General features: G+C 39.4%; 3 protein-coding genes across 3 annotated transcripts; 1 reads left to right on the forward strand and 2 right to left on the reverse strand.

Moving 5' to 3' along the window:
• Window positions 1-2,909: 2,909 nt before the first annotated feature.
• Window positions 2,910-4,694, reverse strand: LOC141913024 (glycoprotein 3-alpha-L-fucosyltransferase A-like). Its single transcript, XM_074804461.1, has 2 exons — window positions 3,628-4,694; window positions 2,910-3,270 (listed from the first exon to the last, which is right to left on the reverse strand). The coding sequence occupies exons 1-2, from the start codon at window positions 4,692-4,694 to the stop codon at window positions 2,910-2,912; spliced, it is 1,428 nt and encodes a 475-aa protein (XP_074660562.1).
• A 1,203-nt stretch (window positions 4,695-5,897) lies between these two features.
• Window positions 5,898-11,668, reverse strand: LOC141912808 (uncharacterized). Its single transcript, XM_074804210.1, has 6 exons — window positions 10,701-11,668; window positions 9,530-9,572; window positions 8,805-8,997; window positions 8,119-8,282; window positions 7,741-7,834; window positions 5,898-7,282 (listed from the first exon to the last, which is right to left on the reverse strand). Exons 1-6 carry the CDS (start codon window positions 11,408-11,410, stop codon window positions 7,158-7,160), a joined length of 1,329 nt encoding a protein of 442 aa, XP_074660311.1. The 5' UTR covers window positions 11,411-11,668; the 3' UTR covers window positions 5,898-7,157.
• A 478-nt stretch (window positions 11,669-12,146) lies between these two features.
• Window positions 12,147-16,947, forward strand: LOC141913084 (small ribosomal subunit protein uS2-like). Its single transcript, XM_074804527.1, has 7 exons — window positions 12,147-12,256; window positions 13,075-13,241; window positions 14,127-14,332; window positions 15,079-15,237; window positions 15,872-16,000; window positions 16,097-16,219; window positions 16,675-16,947. Exons 2-7 carry the CDS (start codon window positions 13,109-13,111, stop codon window positions 16,852-16,854), a joined length of 930 nt encoding a protein of 309 aa, XP_074660628.1. The 5' UTR covers window positions 12,147-12,256; window positions 13,075-13,108; the 3' UTR covers window positions 16,855-16,947.
• Window positions 16,948-17,117: the final 170 nt, after the last annotated feature.

Raw genomic sequence — 17,117 nt, forward strand, 5'->3', positions numbered from 1 at the left:
ACTAGGTTATTAGATTATAGGGAACATAAGCCGACGTGGACACGAGGCATTCCACTGAGAAAATCAGCGCGTGAATTTCTCAGTGATTAGCATTCTCCGGTAAAGCGTCACCGAAACCTCTTTAACATTCGCTAATTGTGTGTATGTTGTGCTAGAATTCAGTAATAAAGCTTATTTCCCTCGTCTTGTTTAGCGATTTATAATTCGTCGTGTATTTTGGCGTTAATTGTCACGTTCTTCGCAATCAGTGAGGTGCGTCTTCCCCCTTGTCGGGTAATTTTACCATCTTTCACAGATTACTCCAAGGTCAGACGAAAGATACCTTCTCAATTTATGAACCAACAAGTTCTCGTCTTTTTTACGAAGAAAAACTAATAGTTGCGACTAATGAGCCATTTTCATATCTAAGAGAGTCGTGACATTTCGACTCAATTCTATACGTGAGCCATTTTCAAAACCTTTGTAAAAGACTAAAAACAGTTTGTAACTGTGGTTGCTTGGATGGAAATGTCGATGCTCCCTTAGTTTTTCTTCATAATTTGTGGCTTTTTCTCAAACTGAATTATTGAGAGTCACTCGTCTACAGGGCAGATCCTAGGGGAGGGTGCAGGGGTGCGACCCCCCCCCCCCGCCTAAAAATGTCAATTTACCCTGATATTTCACGGGAAAATGAAAAACATCGAACTTTTACCTGAAAAAGTTAAAATCCATAAGCTTGTCATCTGTATTTCCAACGATGAGTTCATGATTTGCGATGAGCTTTCTTTCGGTGTGCCAATATGATGTGCCCTATTTTGGTGATGTACCCCTCCGTGAATCAGACCCTAGATAGATCCACCCCTGGCTCTATATGGAAACAAAGTTTCTTTCCCCTATGTTGAGAGCCCCGCGTATAGATGGGACAAGTCACTGAGAGATGACAACGATTTGAATTCACCACGGACACGCGTAGACATGCTCCCTGAGGATTGATGTATTACCTGTTGTATGAAATGGGCCCCGGCATTTTAACGCGTTGAGAGAGGCCTACATTTATTTTAGCCTTTACGTAAATGTCGCAAGAAGCTGCAGGGAACGTGTTATAAGATATTAAGATGTTTGTCCTGCGTCGCCGTCTGCGCCCGTTGTTGAGCTACTCCGGTATAGATCACTGGCTTAATCTCTTTGTCAGGCAACCGCTTCGATGAAACATAGGTGCTCAATCTTCTTTCCTTACAGTCTAAATCCCGACCAATTTTAGATCGCTTTTACTTCAGATCGATGGCTCCCGTAATTTTATACACTATTCCAGACAGCTGCACAGTGCGGTTTTTCTTATGGAGAAATTCTACGTTTAGTTAAGGTCTCGATGGGAATTGCGTGTTCGGGGGATTAAATGCACAATATCCTGAAATTGCGGGATTTTTTTTCATTACTTTCCTTGCCGCCGCCGCCGAGACGAATGTCAAGCCTTACTCGGTCTTGTGTACATGGTGTAAATAATATATAGGAACAGCACATGAAGCAAAGTGTATCCAAGAATAGAATCATACAAACAACGCATGCGAATGGAAATAGTTACGAAAACAAAACATTTTCTCGAATTTTTATCCAAACCCAATTGAGAAAATTGACTGACTAATATCCATAACGGACTATTGGCCGTGTTTGATGCGGTTTTTCTATCACTGGATGTGGTCATCAAAATTTTGATGAATCGATGCCAAACTCCGAACTATAATGAAATAGCCCTAGCGAGCAGATTGGTTCGACATCTGTATTTCATCGAAATGTTTAGATGAAGCATTTTATATGAATATCTATAGTACGTTTTTTTTTTCAATTTAACTAAATTTTCCGCATGTAAAACCCCGCGGTCTAAAAGCGTTTATTGTCTGACAGTTTGGAAGTTTATCTAAACTCCATCATCTTGAATTTTTTTTTCTCCGTTGATTGAGTTTAGATTAACTCCGAAACCGTTAGTCAATAAACGCTTTGATATAAACTGCGGATTTTCACTATAAAGTTAACTCTAAATACTGAGATTAATATCAGTCGAAGTTCTGAATCACCGTTTGAATCGTTGAAACGATCCGATTTTAGCCAAAATCTTTACGTACCTTTCACGCAGCTTTTCACTGTCAGTAAACCAACGAAAATGATGCAAAGTTTAATGAACCGTATTCCCATGACGGCTTTACCGTCACTCTAATCATTACCACACGAAGCCGGTAAGATGCGCGCGCGATCAACTGAAAGCTTGTCTAAGAAACGGCCGTAATCCGTGACAAAACGAACGAGCTATTCAGTCAAAAAGAGAGCTATATACATCTATTTTTACCAAAAACACTCTGTTCATTGACGTGATATTCCAAAAATGAATCGGGCATTCGAAGTTTTCCGGAAAACACATATTTTAATCTACACTGAATTTTCTGGCCCAACACACAGGATTGTTATCACAATACGTTAGAAGGAGTTAAGCATACGGATGTAGTTAAAGTAAGTAAAATTTACTTAAGAGAGGTATTTTGAATTCAAGAGAGGTACCTACATCACAAAGGACACTAAAAATTTGAACTAAGAGGCTGTCTCTACATAGACCTATTGCCTTCTATCTCTGATGATAAATGATGATATGATGATATGACAAAGGCCAACATCGGTGAAGTCTCAGAGAATAAGTTCGTTCAGTTTGTATTCGAGACCACGCCGTTTCGGATGCAAGCTATATAGTAAACATCCATCACGGCGGTAATAGCAGATTTGATGACGGTGTTTTAGTAAAACAAACAGTTACAGTCTAACCATCTTCCGTCATTGTTTCAAATCACTGTTATTTCGATTATTGATGGGCCTTACAAATAGTTGTTTTGTTTCTTTCGTCACGATCGTCACGCGACCCGATCGCGTTTCTCGAGCAGATGCTGCTAGGACCACGCTGTACCGTAAGTAGGAGGCGTCCATCTTTGATATCCGCTATTCAGTTTGCATATGCCCTCGGGTCTCCACCAACGATCGTAATTCGACACGTAGCGCGTTTTAAGCGCGTCGTCGGCGTGGGCCAGCATACACAGACGACACCAGAAGAAACGTTTAGTGACGACTCGACCGGTTCCTTTCCATCGAAAATACGAATTATATAAATCGTCATTTCGGTCCAATATGTGCAGATATTCGGCTAGTTGTTTCGGAGACTCGAAATCGTCGACGTGTATGAACGAATGCGGTGGAGAAACGCGTTCGTAGTCATCTTTATGAGCGCCGTAGACTATAGGTAGAACATCTCGACTGAAAGAGAAATATTCAATCCTAGAATTTATCTTAAATCTGAAGAAGAAAAAAACAACAAAAAAGGACGGAAAGTGACAGTGAACCATCACCACTTCGATACTGGGTCTCATGCATGAAGCGAGCGTGCTAACCACTATCATGGACTATATTCGTTTTATAGTCCATGCAGCCAAGTCGAACTAATCCTCTTGACCAGCGGTTACAAGACTTGTCAAGTATACAAAACGAGAGGGGGTTGCAACCCCCCCCCCCCCTCCTCCCCGAAGATTTGATAGAAACAATGCCATTTGTGAAATGATTTACTTAGCGAAAGAGGGGAAAGATGCAGCTGCTCTAAGTTTTGATATATCTTACGATAAACCGTTTAGGAAGAATTTCTCCGTGATGTACTCTCTGCAGTTGGAATTCTCGAAAGCCAGATAGAATTTGTAGCTCGTGTTCAACAAATCTAAACATTCATTTTCCCTGTCTCTGGTACAGTTCAGCGCACCGCAATCGCCGTAGACATCCACGTCGATATACTTGGACAATTCTTTCGCCAAATTTTGTCGGTCGTTTTTCTCGTAACAATTCGAAACGAACCAGGCGACTTTTTTCCTTTTACCCCTGGCGTAATTTTTTTTGGGAGAATCGAATCGAACCGATTCGTCGAATGGAACGAACACTCCGTACGGAACGGGAATCGTCGAGTCGCGTCGATACGTAGCCGTCCAGTTTAAACCGGATTGATAACCGGTTCCGTTGTGTAGGGGAGTATGCAGCGGCGATTCTACTGCAAACATCACTCGTATTTGATGAGCTGGTCTTGGACCTTTCGGTTCGGGGGTTTCAGTCCCGATTACGTGACGTTCGATCAAAATGACGTCAGCCGTGCTAGATTCAAAACGGTTTTCAATGATTTTACACGTATTCACCGGGCAGTTTTGAAACACTTGTTCACCTAGTTCATAAATGAAAGAATTATTGATTCCTCCCCACGATAAAATTGTTTTCGGCTTTCGTAGTTTTGATCGTTCGGCCGCCTGTCTGGGGATGTGTAGTAATTGAGCTGTTAGTCTTCGACCGCTATCCATCTCGGGCCATATAGCGGAAGAGTCTGATAGCGTTAAGAGTCGTTCCGCTTTAACAAATTCTAAAGCGCGTCTGTGAAGGCTGTTCGTTGTTCCTATATCGTATTTGACGGACGACATTGATCCGCTTTCCTCCCGATGCACACCACCGCCCGATCCATCGCGGGAGGTATCACTAACAATATCTGAACGCCTTCCTCCGTTATTGATACGTGACATTGCGGCATTTTCGGGACGAATCAATTTGCTTTGAAGTAGACCATCGTTGAACGCGCAGATGATGAAAACAACTCCGAGTAAAACAATTCCGATGAAGTAAACCTGATATCGTTTCGACATATATGAATCCATATCCGAAAAGTGTCCAAATCCGTTTCCCCTTCTCTAAATGATGTACAGATACATTACTTCCCGAATCTCTGTATTATGGCTCACTTGCTCTAGTCAGAAATCCATGGAAATGATGACGATTTCGTCATTACATCTGCCCAAATGCCGTCAACATGTGTCATAATGTTTAGTCAAGGACTGCTGATTACGCGCTCGTAAACCATTATCAAAGACTAATTCGCATCAGCTGATACTTTATTTGATCATGAAGATCAAAAGCAGACAAATACAAAGCCTTTTCCAGGCGCCATGAACCGGTTCCGAGTTAGAGTTAACTCTGAGTTAAAGTTAGTTCATTTTCAATGTTTTAACCCAGGGTCATATCTTAACTCAGAACTGTGGAACTGGACCAGTTTTTGGGTACTCGCTAGGTTGACATTGTTGAATTTTTGATTTTTTTATTTCGTTCATAGCTCTGGATTGAATGGAGATAGAGACAAAGTGCAAATGTCGATCAAACCGGCTGATAATTATCTTTTTATAATGTCATTCATTTGGATACTTACCGCAACAATGCGCGCTGACGAGGATACAAACATCGATACTGTATCTCGATAATTCAACCATGGACTCTAAAACGAAGAGTCATGATTCAACTGAAATCTTTATTCATCTTAATCAATAGCTCATAAGGATCGTTCATCATCTGAGAAGAATACAGCAGGGGCCAGTTGGTTGATAAGCTGACCATAGTGGATAGTGGATAGTTGACATAATTACAATCAAAAGTCCATGATTGTTACTAAAAATAAGGGTCTACCCACCGGTTATCTTTAACCACCCTATGAGCAACTGGCCCCTAGGTCCGGTTTCACAACAAAAAAGATTAAATGTTTGAGTTAAATTTCAACACAGTTACACAAATAATATTAACTCTTAAATCGATTCGAAAATGAGTTCAATTTCACCCATCGCAGGAGGAGGATTAAATATCCTTATATCGATTTCAAAAAGAAGATGGCATTTTTTGATCACACGAATTTTCGATTACAAAGAGCCCCGAGACAATTTCACAGGCTACCGAACGATCTCGACTTATTCAATAACGATGAACTAATTCCATAACCGTCCACTCAATAACCGTACAACCAAAACGAGAACTGAATTTAGTAGTGATAATGTACATCATTTATTTATCTATACACACGAATCAAATACAGCGAATTTAATATAGTCAATAAAATAAAATGGCAAAACAGCGATGAAACTATTCCGGGTTGACTGAAATAGTAACTATTTTCCATGATTAATTAAAATACATTTTTTCCTAATTTATATATATATATATATACACCTATTAGCACCCGATATTTCCCTTATAATCAAATAGAGTCATCTTCGGATTAACTATAGGCGATTTTTTAACATGCATCAACCTCTCATTCAATAAATACCTAAAATCATCTCAAATGATCGTAATTACAGAACAATATTTCTACAATCGATAACCATACAAAACTCATACATACATGTATCAATATATATTTACTATAACACTGGCAGTGATAGTTTAACTGGTTATATTGAAAATATACATATCTATACATATATAGTCAAATTATAAATATCTTAACAAATAGATACAGACAGACATAACATATCAATGTCGACGGCCTGCGATATATAAGATTACGCTAACAAATATGTGTTAAAATGAAAGTTTCGGTCCCCCCAATTTGTAGGTTTTGTGGCGACAAGTCGCACCAAAATGTTACCACAAAACCCGCGTGCTACAACATACGAATTGACTGAAGAGATCGATTTGTTATAAATGTGTAGAAAAAGGAACAAATGATCAAACCACCCCCCCCCCCCCCCCCCCATCGCCTTACGAAAGACTCTTCTCAGTAACCAATCGGTATTTTGTAAATGGGGTACCGGGGTCGAGTCAACTTTTCTCATCGGCAAATCTTTTTTAGTAAAACTATTCCATACACTCATCGGGGACGCTAATCTTATATTTGATGACTTGTTTGACAAAATTCTCTAAGTTCCAGTCCAAAGCTGATTGAAAATGAAATAATTTTCACCATCTATAATTGAGTGCATTGTTGCGCCATCTGGTGGTGTGCCGGTACCCCATTTCACCAGTCGTTACTTTTCATCATAAGTCGTGTGCTCGTCTTCTGCAACTCAACGACCGAAGCATGTAGAAAATACGCGAAATTAATTAAATGCTACCTCAGCGTAAAAGAATACAAAAATATAAATTGTTCCTATATAGCTGATTAGAAAAGAGTAAATTGCTGCCATCATCGTCAAAATCATTCAAAACATAGATGAGGTAAAACCACGAATTTACAACGGTAATATACAAAATATATAAAAACAATGAAGAACGCTCGGATACAGTGACGTCAGAACACTGGAACGTGGCAGGATTCAAACGGGAGTTTATTTTTCTCCCAGAAAGTCTCTTTACGGTCAAGTCTGCGCCGATAGAATTCTCGAGGATGGACTTAAGAAAATGTTCGACTGATTGTAGTTATCGACGGATAGATACGGGGATTGAGCGGCGAAAAGTAACGATGTCGAAGAATCACTCAGACCTGCAAATATAAATACGTTTATCGAGTTGAAATTAAGTTACTACTACATCGGTATCAAATCAACTACAGCCGTGAGTTTCATTCAGTCCGCTGATAACCCACAACTGTGTGATGGCATCGACTGATGATGTTCCAACAGAAATCTAGTAAAATCTACGATCTAAAATTAATTTCAATTCAATGAAAATAGATTCAGATTTTAAAGATTTTAAAATTCAATTGGTGTTCCCACAGAAATGTGGTAAAATCTACGATACAAAATGAAAATCGATTCAGATTTCATAGTAAATGTATAGCAAGATTTTGCAACTTTACTCATGACGGCAAAATCAATAATCTATCGTAGAAACATCGACTCCCTTGGAGAGGTTTTAACAAATACGAATACGTTAGATGAATTCTAAAATGACCCAAAACAATGTGACATTATCAATACATGTACAACACAATGTACCTACCAACTTGTCTTGATAATGTTATCGGCGACTGACTCGGTAAAGATGTTGTAACATTGTCAATGTTTAGATCGCCATCTTCGTTCCACATGACGTTCTGAAATTCGAACAATCAATACATAATATATACACGTAACGATCTGATATGTAAAACGTTTTGAATTTAAGATATATTTGAAATGTAGAAAGGGTGTTTATACTTCATGTATATGTCTGAAGATGATTCCTAGAATCCGTATGCAAATGGTTTTAAACCGTTTAGGACACGTCACTGGCTTAATGAACGTTTTTGTTCTAATAGTAGTACATGTGTAATTAAATTTCTATAGCGCCCTTTTTACTGTGATACAATCTTCAATTTTAGAAATCGTTGCACTGTACCTGCGAACCAAAAAGACCGTGTTGACCCAGTATATCGTTATTCAACATATTCAATTCGCCAAGAAGAACATCGTCGTCGTTGTTGTTATTGCTTTTAGTTAATTCGCCGTATTTCGGTTCTGACGGAGTGCCTTTCAATCCTTGTTCGATCATATCCAAATCATCTAAATAAAATCACAGTAAAACGATTATATTTATGTATGGCAGATTGACTTGGAATTGAAGACAGAGAGACTTTTGTTCGGTTTCTTTTCTCGTTATGATTATCGCTCAAACCTACGCCCTGTCGTATTTATTTATCTCAGAAAATTACATATTTGAAAAGAACAAATTTTGAAGGAAATGTGAAGGCCAAACAATATTTATTGTGGCTGATTCTACTGTCATACTAAAAAGCTTTCCTGTACGTCTAGAGGAACGATAAAAACATTTTCACATTTGCCCGTTTTTTGTTTTCTCTCGCGAGGATTCTAAACTTTTTGTTTTCTCGTACGTGAAAACCAAACAATTTTTCCGGAACATTTTTAACGTATACCAGTATGAGACAATGGAAGGTGGAACCACCTACAGGATGTAGGTGGATAGGGGAGAGATACTGTGATGGTAACAAATTCTTAATTGATGGAGTAGGTGGTATGAGGTATTTATACTGGTCTCACACATTGATAGCCAATCAAACACTTTACCTGGTTTAGCCATGCTGCGATGAATCGCAACTGGGTCCTTTTTACGCCACTTGGCAATCTCGTCGTCCATCTTGGGAATCTTAGCCGGATTCAAACCCCACAAACATCCTTTTCGCGTGTTACCCGCTGAAATGGTCGGATTTTCGATCTTTTCGAAACATTTGTTCAGCGATAGGTTGTGCCTTACGGAGTTCTGAAAAATATGAAAATATGTTTGAGATATTCGAGCAAATAACGATAGAAGATTCTAAACGCGCGCTTCTAGAAAAATATTTGAGCATGATAATATGTAAATTCAGGAAACATTTAAAATCCCGAGAAGCAACAGTCGGACGGTCGTCTCTATTGAGAAATCTTTTTGCGTTGATATATCCAATATGATTTATGATTTTAGGCTAAATAAAAATGATACCTTGCTTCTCCGCAGCGGCCGGGTCATTTTTGTAAAATATGATAAAATTTATAAACAGTTCATTCCTATAGCGGCCGGGTCTGTTATGGTAAAATTGATCACGATTTTAAAAAGAGTAATGTTTAGGGTAGATAGGCGGCCGGCCGGGTCAACATTTAAGCTTAGCAGAGCGGAGAAACAAGGTATCAATTTTTTTTGCCTTATGATTCCTTTTTTTTTAATTTTCAACGAGCAACAAGGGCTACAGAATAAACACTTCTTTAGTCAAAATATAGTTTTACATGAGAATTATGATTTACATAATAATACTAACCTTCCATCCATCAGGAGCCGTTTTGAAATACGGGAAATTATGCCTGTAAAAATATGAGTCGTAGCATAAAATATCTTTTAACTTGTACGAAGAATTTTCGAGACAATTCGGCAGATAAAACATGATGACATGATATATATATATATATATATATATATATATATATATATATATATATATATATATATATATATATATATATATATATATATATATATATATATATATATATATATATATATATAATGTGTGTATCTAGGGTACCGTACTAATAACGCCGGGAGATAGCACAAAAAGATTTGTAAAGGGCCAGACTGAATCGGGTGGCCGATAATATAACACCACCCGAAACGCTAATACAATTGATGAAAACTATTTGGGCCAACTGCCGTCGATACTACGATCAGATTAAATCGTGTTTGATAATATATCACGCGTGTATTTTTGGGTTGATTTTTGATGTGCGAGGAACGTGTATAAATAATATATCGCAAGTTCATCTAGGAGGGCGTGGCCAACAGAAACACTAGTCATCGTAACAGCGCTGCTCTGAGTCATCAATTTCCGCCATTGAGGCGAATTTGATTAATTACGAGCTGAGTACAAACACGTGCATCCATTATCACCGAAATAGTAATTATCACCGTCAAGAATATAATATGCATTATGAGATCAAAGCGTATTGTTTGTGTCAGATTCCTTATTCATATCAACAACACAGCCAGCTAGATCCCCATACTGGAAATATGGACGCTTGAAATAGGGATTTTCAAGCACATTTGAATTACTCTACTCCCATCCTTTTCGACTCTAGACCTAGACCGAAGCCGAACGCGGGCTTTTTTGACAAAAGTACAGTAATATAAACACTAGAAAATGAATGGAAACCAGTCACATAACAACCAGACCGGGTGGATCATAAGTGTATTTCTTCATAATGATTCACGAGTATGCCAAACACGATTCAGACACGATCATTATATCTTTTTGATACGTATACATGTAGTAAATCGTAATTTTTATGCTACAATAGGTCATCTAAAAATAATGAATTGTTTGTTATACTACACATGTCCAACGAATCAGTTCATTCATTGTTTTGCTAGCGAGTTAAGTTTAAAAGTATAGCCTAGGCACAATTCAAATGAGAATCCTACAAAAAAATACTTACGTCATGAAGTTATAAATTTCACTAACGGGTAAATGTCCTCGTTGACTATTTTTCAACGCCATAGCGATCAAACAACTATACGAATACACCGGTTTCGGAAATATTTTCTCTTCCAATTTCGGCGCCTGCTGTTGTTGTTGATGCTGAGGTTGTTTACGAATTTGATGATGTTGCACGAAGTTTTGTCTGATATGAATATTATTCGGAGTCAAAGTGGTGAATTGAAGCTGCGGTTTCGTCGGGGTCGTCGTTGAAATCTTCACGGATGTAGCTACTGATGACGGGGACGGTTGCGATGATACTAATCCGCTGACATGATGGAATCGCGTCTGCTGCTGGTGTTGTTGTTGTTGTTGAAGAACGGGCATAACCGTCTGCGGATTCACCAGTAAATTCGGATTTTTATTTTCACCCAGATCATCCGTACAATTCGCCGCCGATTGCATTATAACATTATTTTCAACTTGCATCAAAAAGTCTCGTAAATCAGTACTGGATGAATCCATCTCTAACGCGCTGTCAATGTCAGTTGCCATCGCGGAATTCCAATACGAGCTCAGTTTCGAATATTCCTCGTTACCTATTTCAACGTGATCGGCATCTTCCGTCGATAAATTTCCATTTTTTAACAGCTCTTCTATTTCCGTCTTGATGTCGCATTCGATCATTTCTTGTAAAGATACGTCATTTTGGTCGTTGAAAAATTCCATCTTTCGTGCGCGCAATCTCTATTGTGGAAATTTGTTACTCCAAATAAATATTCTCTGTGTCAAGTAGGCCGTAGAAAGCGCGAAATATTCACCAATTAGTTCCTTTTTTGTATCATCCTCTGGAGACAGTGTTACCGGATCTCGAACAGCGAACTCGATGGTTTTGATAGACAAATTTCCTGCATCGATTTTCGTATTTAGGCGGGCGAATAACACGTAGAGCGTAGATTAATCGTCGGAAAATCCGTCAGAAAAATATCTACGTACGAAAACAAAGACACGCTACGGCAAGCGGGGACGGTTGTGATTGGACGATGAGTATCACGTGGTTTTGTTTTTGTTCTGTGATTGGCTGAATATGGATGCACTAGTCCGATAGCTATTTATAGCGTGCAAGATATATTCACAGTCCGAGGTCGGTTTCAATCTCGTCTTTGCGGTTGATTTTACGAACTTTGAAAAAATTAGACCTTTGATTGAATCAGCTCCTGAGCCGTGAAAATAGTTTGAAAAAATATTTTGCACACAAAACCTGACTAAAATAAAAAGAACAATGAAAAGTTACAGTGGAATTCCTTTAAATTCGAATGTGTGTGTGGAATCTTTCATCGCACCAATGAATGAGCAGGAGCCTTTCCTTGCTTAATAAAAAAAAATCACGATAAATGTTAAACTTCGTGGAAAGGTCACGATTACTCGAGAAATACGATTTTTGAGGGTTCGACCGCTGATAATCAGGTCATCGATGCTGACAACGAATACCAACCCAATTTACGCGCATGCGCATCATAATACACGTGTATGTCACTTCCTTTTCCGGTGCGAACTCTGTTGGCGTTGTTAAAAGTGAGGAAATTTCTCTTGATAAATTCGTAATTTCTGTCTTACTTATCTTGTCACACCCTATTTAAATGTTTTAAATTGCTCACGTATATGTGTTCTATCTGATTAAACAAGAGTTTCATGCATGTTAATAAGGGGTAGATGAATGAATAGATTGGAAAATGAAGACAGTTGGTCAAGGAGTAGGTTACGGTTAGGCCGGGGCGCTCGCCCATCGTGTTCAATATGCTCTGTTGGTTTTATACCTGCGTTTCTGAATTAATTCATGTCACCAGAGCAACTGAATGATGAATATCCTTAAATGTGATGGTGTAGTGTGAATAATTAAATAATCGGTCTAACTGCAGTTTGGGTCACCTATCCACTGGGTGGCGCTAGTGTTTTTAAAGAATAGCGTTTATGGTAAAGGTTAGGTAGATAACCACTAGGGACACCTAAACTGCAGTCACTCCCAGGCGCTAGCTGATGGGCTTGGAATACTGTTCTTCCTGGGGTTATTGATTATGAGTCTGGGTTTTGAGTGGTTATTCTGCAATAAAATCAGAAAAACCACCTTGCTAGGCCTACAATACACGCAAAGAGAAAATCCCAAAACACAAATATTGAATTTTCGTTTTTTAATGTGAAATCGAAACTTAAGTTTTATTTTAGTATAGTCGAAACGTCCAATAAACTAGTACCAGCTCAAGGAAACATTTATTTGACTTTGATTATTATTTCGTCATTATAACGGGATTCTCATTATATTATTGTCACTACTCAGATATATCGATGGCAATATTTTCCCAGTTTCTGATCGTCGTGTGTTTTGTTATTGAAAGGTTGATCACCGTAACTCTCACCGATCGACACAAAATGTCTGGAGGATTAGATGTACTGGCGCTTAAAGAAGAGGATGTGGTGAAGTTCCTCGCTTGTGGAACCCATCTCGGGGCCACTAACGTCGACTTCCAAATGGAACAGTATTGTTACAAGAGGAAACCCGATGGTTCGTAATTTAAAATCTTCTTTATTTCATAGATTGATCTTCTGGATCTAGTTCCACAGTTCTGAGTTAAATTTGACTCCGCGGAGTGAGTTAAAACATAGAAAATGAACTGATTTTAACTAAAACTCTAATTCACAACTGTGGAACCGGACCCTGACCAGACCTATTGGTGCTTGTTTAAAACTAAACAAGTAGAAAAATCATTTAATTGATTATTTATCATTATTAAAAGATCGTAAAAATTGAATTGTTTAATATTTATGATGGGTTCTCACTGTGAAAATGTATAAATTCAGGAGCCTAAAATTCAAGTTCATAATTGACTAATAAATGAACTGATTGTGTCTAATGTCTATTTCAACCTGACATGATAGCATTCCGGGTGGCCTAGCTCGCTAATTTTTGATAGTACATACCTGATAAAGGTCTTAATAGGACCAGAAATGACAGGCAGTCGACCTAAATCATCATTTTTTAATCCATTTGAAACTGTATTGAAGGATACCCAAAAAGACTTCACTGAAATGAAGAGAAGTGACTCGATGATTTGAAAGTTTAACAATATGTTTCCATGCCTACGTATCAAATTTCAGTTTGTAGGCATGGAGACATATTGTTACACTTTCAAATCATGGAGTCTCTTTTCTCTCAGGAACCCCTCTCAATGCAGATTTTCGGCTATCCTTCAATACAGTTTAAAAAGTGATGATTTAGGTCGACTGTCAATGCATTCTAGTCCTAATAAGACTTTTATCAGGTATGTACCACCAAAACTGACTGAGCTAGGCCACCCGGCATGCTCTCAGTTCAGGTTGAAATAGACATTAGCAGGATAGCTGGTTTAAGGGTTACCTCTGATGTGTTATTGTTGTTGTATATTCGCAGGTACGTATATTATTAACTTGCGTAAGACGTGGGAGAAGCTGTTGTTAGCCGCTCGAGCTATCGCCGCTGTAGAGAACCCGGCGGACGTCTGCGTCCTTTCCGCTCGTCCGTACGCTCAACGCGCCGTGCTGAAATACGCCGGAGCTACCGGAGCGACAGCTATTGCTGGACGTTTCACTCCCGGAACATTCACAAATCAAATTCAGGTAAGTTTGTTAATACGTTAGCACGTCGGGATTGCGGGCGGTTTGAGTAATACTTTGCAGGGTGGATGCGTGTGGCTTAATGTGGGCTAATGGGTTAAAGAGTCCGGGGCCCAGTTTGTTCAATCTCGGGGTTTGATCTAAGGAATGAAAGCCACTTGCCCGGGGGGCAAGCATATCTGAAATTTCGCTTGCCCCCTCCAAAGGCTACTTGCCCTACACAGGCAGTCCGATTGGTGGCACCATCATCCGTTGTATCGAGTGGGAAAAAAGCTTTGTGACACAAAGTTGCACTAGCCCGGGGGACTAGTGATAATGATAACCTACTTTCCCTGATGAGAATATACTTGTCCCGGGCAATCGGACAAGTGCTTAGATCTGACCCTGAATTTTGGTCAAATTCGAAGCTATAGCTGTGTAACTACTGAGCCCAGGTTTGCATTAATACTAGTTCGAATAAAAGTCACTGTTGCTCTATCTACATGTAGTTAAGGAGTTTACTTGTGTTTGATCGATCCTCTCAGGGTCTGGTTGTTAGTCATTGCTTAAACTTAAAACCAACTTAGTCGTATAGCCAATCTAACGTCTTAAGACTTAAGATCAGTCTTAAGGTTTAAGACCACTTTTAGACTTAAGCCACGACCGGCCCCTGGTTGCGGAGTATACGATAGAGTTTAGAATAAATGGATGATAAAAGTGTCACTCGTGTCCGGTTTGACCGATGTATGATAATGATTTCCTCATTTCAGGCTGCTTTCCGTGAGCCGCGTCTGTTGGTCGTAACCGATCCTCGAACGGATCATCAGCCGGTGATCGAAGCTTCGTACGTGAATATTCCCGTGATCGCTCTGTGTAACACCGACTCGCCGCTTCGATACGTCGACATCGCTATCCCGGCTAACAACAAGGTCAGTTCAACGTTCTCCTCGCCGGGATTACGCCCGGTTCAGTTCCTTATGACCCCTTTCAGTGCTGAATAATTACACGGTAGACCTCGCTTGAGTCCGAGATGAGCGATATCCTAGTTAGATGTTAAGAATACAATTGTATAGTTTGTACATCATCAAATTTCCCAGTGGTTTGATCTATCGACCCTTTCAGAAAAGATGTTTGCCTCTATAAATCCCCTGATGACATCATCAGATTACTAAAAGACCATTCAAGAAAGATGGCTGCATCTATTATTCTGATTTTTATATTAGCCTATTCAAGTTACTCAGTGATTCTTTGAAATAGGTTTATGCAATCGACAAAAGATCCTTCAACCTCCCTGGCCAGTTTCAAAGCTGTAAAACAATCTATAAAAAGATATAATTCCGCAACCCGGCCCCCTCTAAAATATTATATTTATTATTATTTTCTTTCTCTTTGATGTTATGCATTTATTAGTGTCACGAAAATATTTAAAAAAAGCGACCAGGTTTTCCGAGTTGAATGGATCCGACTTGGGCGGAGTCTACTGTAATACCCTGGAGTACTGGGTAATATTTGACAACTGAAGTCGTATTCATCGTCGTAAAGGTTTATTCTCGTATTTTCTAGGGTAGTCATTCGATCGGTTTGATGTGGTGGTTGTTGGCTCGTGAAGTTCTGCGCTTGAGAGGATCGATCAGTCGCGAAGTTCCGTGGGACGTCATGGTTGATTTGTACATTTACCGCGATCCCGATGAGGTGCGTAGAACGGAGAGATTACATCTCCCCCTCCTTTCCTGACCTTCTCTCTTCTAGGAGATAGAAGTTTGATTATCTGTGTTGAATGTTTTACAGGTCGAGAAGGAAGATCAGGCCGTCGTAGCTAAGGACACCGTTAAAGGCGATGAATTCACCAATGAGAATTGGGACACAAACACGGCGCCTTTAATGGGACAACAACAACCAGAGGTTACCGACGTAAGTATCAATAGGAAAGTGTATGGGGGTGTAAAGGGGTTAGAGAACATGAACACAATTCGCAGGGAACATTTATACCTGCAAATCTAGTTAGCCTGTTGTTTAAACTGCCAATTTGACGGTCATCCTTTTCGGGGTTACCCTCCTGTTGTTTAAACTGCCAATTTGACGGTCATCCTTTTCGGGGTTACCCTAATGTTTAAACTGTCAATTTGACGGTCATCCTTTTCGGGGGTTACCCGGTTGTTTAAACTGCCAATTTGACGGTCATCCTTTTCGGGGTTACCCTGTTGTTTAAACTGCCAATTTGACGGTCATCCTTTTCGGGGTTACCCTGTTGTTTAAACTGCTGATTTTGACGCTCATCCTCTTCAGAAATTGCATATTTTCGATCAGTTCCCATGTATGTATTCTGGATCCTGTGCAATGAACATTTCGCTATTATTATTTCGCAGTGGGCCGCTGAAGCTGCTTTGCCAGCGCCGACCCTGGCCGGTACCGCTCCGGCTACTGGAGGATTCAAGCCGACCGAGGACTGGGCGACGGAAACCACAACTGATTGGGCTGCATCGACACCGCAACCGAGTGAACAACCACAGAACACTTGGGGTGGCAGTACCGAGAACTGGAATTAAAACTTTAATTCGACTAAAACGTATCAATAAATAACAATACTGTTCGTATTTGGTGTTGAGATGAAGAAATAAAAGTCTTCTTGAGAATTGAAATCATGATTAGTTACGTTTATATATATCGAGTTAGATCTTACCAAGTTGTCATAGGAATAAAGTAAACGGATGAATTTTCATTGATCCCCTCGCGGCCCGAGTTCAGCAAATTTCAGTTAAACTAATGCAAGGAATGGAATAAATCGGTTCAGTGCAGTGGAACCTCGTTA

The sequence above is a fragment of the Tubulanus polymorphus genome, chromosome 11 (genome assembly GCF_964204645.1).
Source record: "Tubulanus polymorphus chromosome 11, tnTubPoly1.2, whole genome shotgun sequence".
NCBI lineage: Eukaryota > Metazoa > Nemertea > Palaeonemertea > Tubulaniformes > Tubulanidae > Tubulanus > Tubulanus polymorphus.

Bases quoted from the DNA above. Each gene is read 5' to 3' on its own strand.
- LOC141912808 (XM_074804210.1), bottom strand. From the start codon at position 11,410: ATGGAATTTTTCAACGACCAAAATGACGTATCTTTACAAGAAATGATC. The intron at 8,998-9,529 runs GTTAGTATTATT...CATATTTTTCAG, and splicing joins CGGCTCCTGATGGATGGAAG to AACTCCGTAAGGCACAACCT. The intron at 7,835-8,118 runs GTACAGTGCAAC...TTCGAATTTCAG, and splicing joins ACGGTCTTTTTGGTTCGCAG to AACGTCATGTGGAACGAAGA.
- LOC141913024 (XM_074804461.1), bottom strand. From the start codon at position 4,694: ATGGATTCATATATGTCGAAACGATATCAGGTTTACTTCATCGGAATT. The intron at 3,271-3,627 runs GTAAGATATATC...TTTCTCTTTCAG, and splicing joins TTCTTCCTAAACGGTTTATC to TCGAGATGTTCTACCTATAG.
- LOC141913084 (XM_074804527.1), top strand. From the start codon at position 13,109: ATGTCTGGAGGATTAGATGTACTGGCGCTTAAAGAAGAGGATGTGGTG. The intron at 15,238-15,871 runs GTCAGTTCAACG...CGTATTTTCTAG, and splicing joins CTATCCCGGCTAACAACAAG to GGTAGTCATTCGATCGGTTT. The intron at 16,220-16,674 runs GTAAGTATCAAT...ATTATTTCGCAG, and splicing joins AACAACCAGAGGTTACCGAC to TGGGCCGCTGAAGCTGCTTT.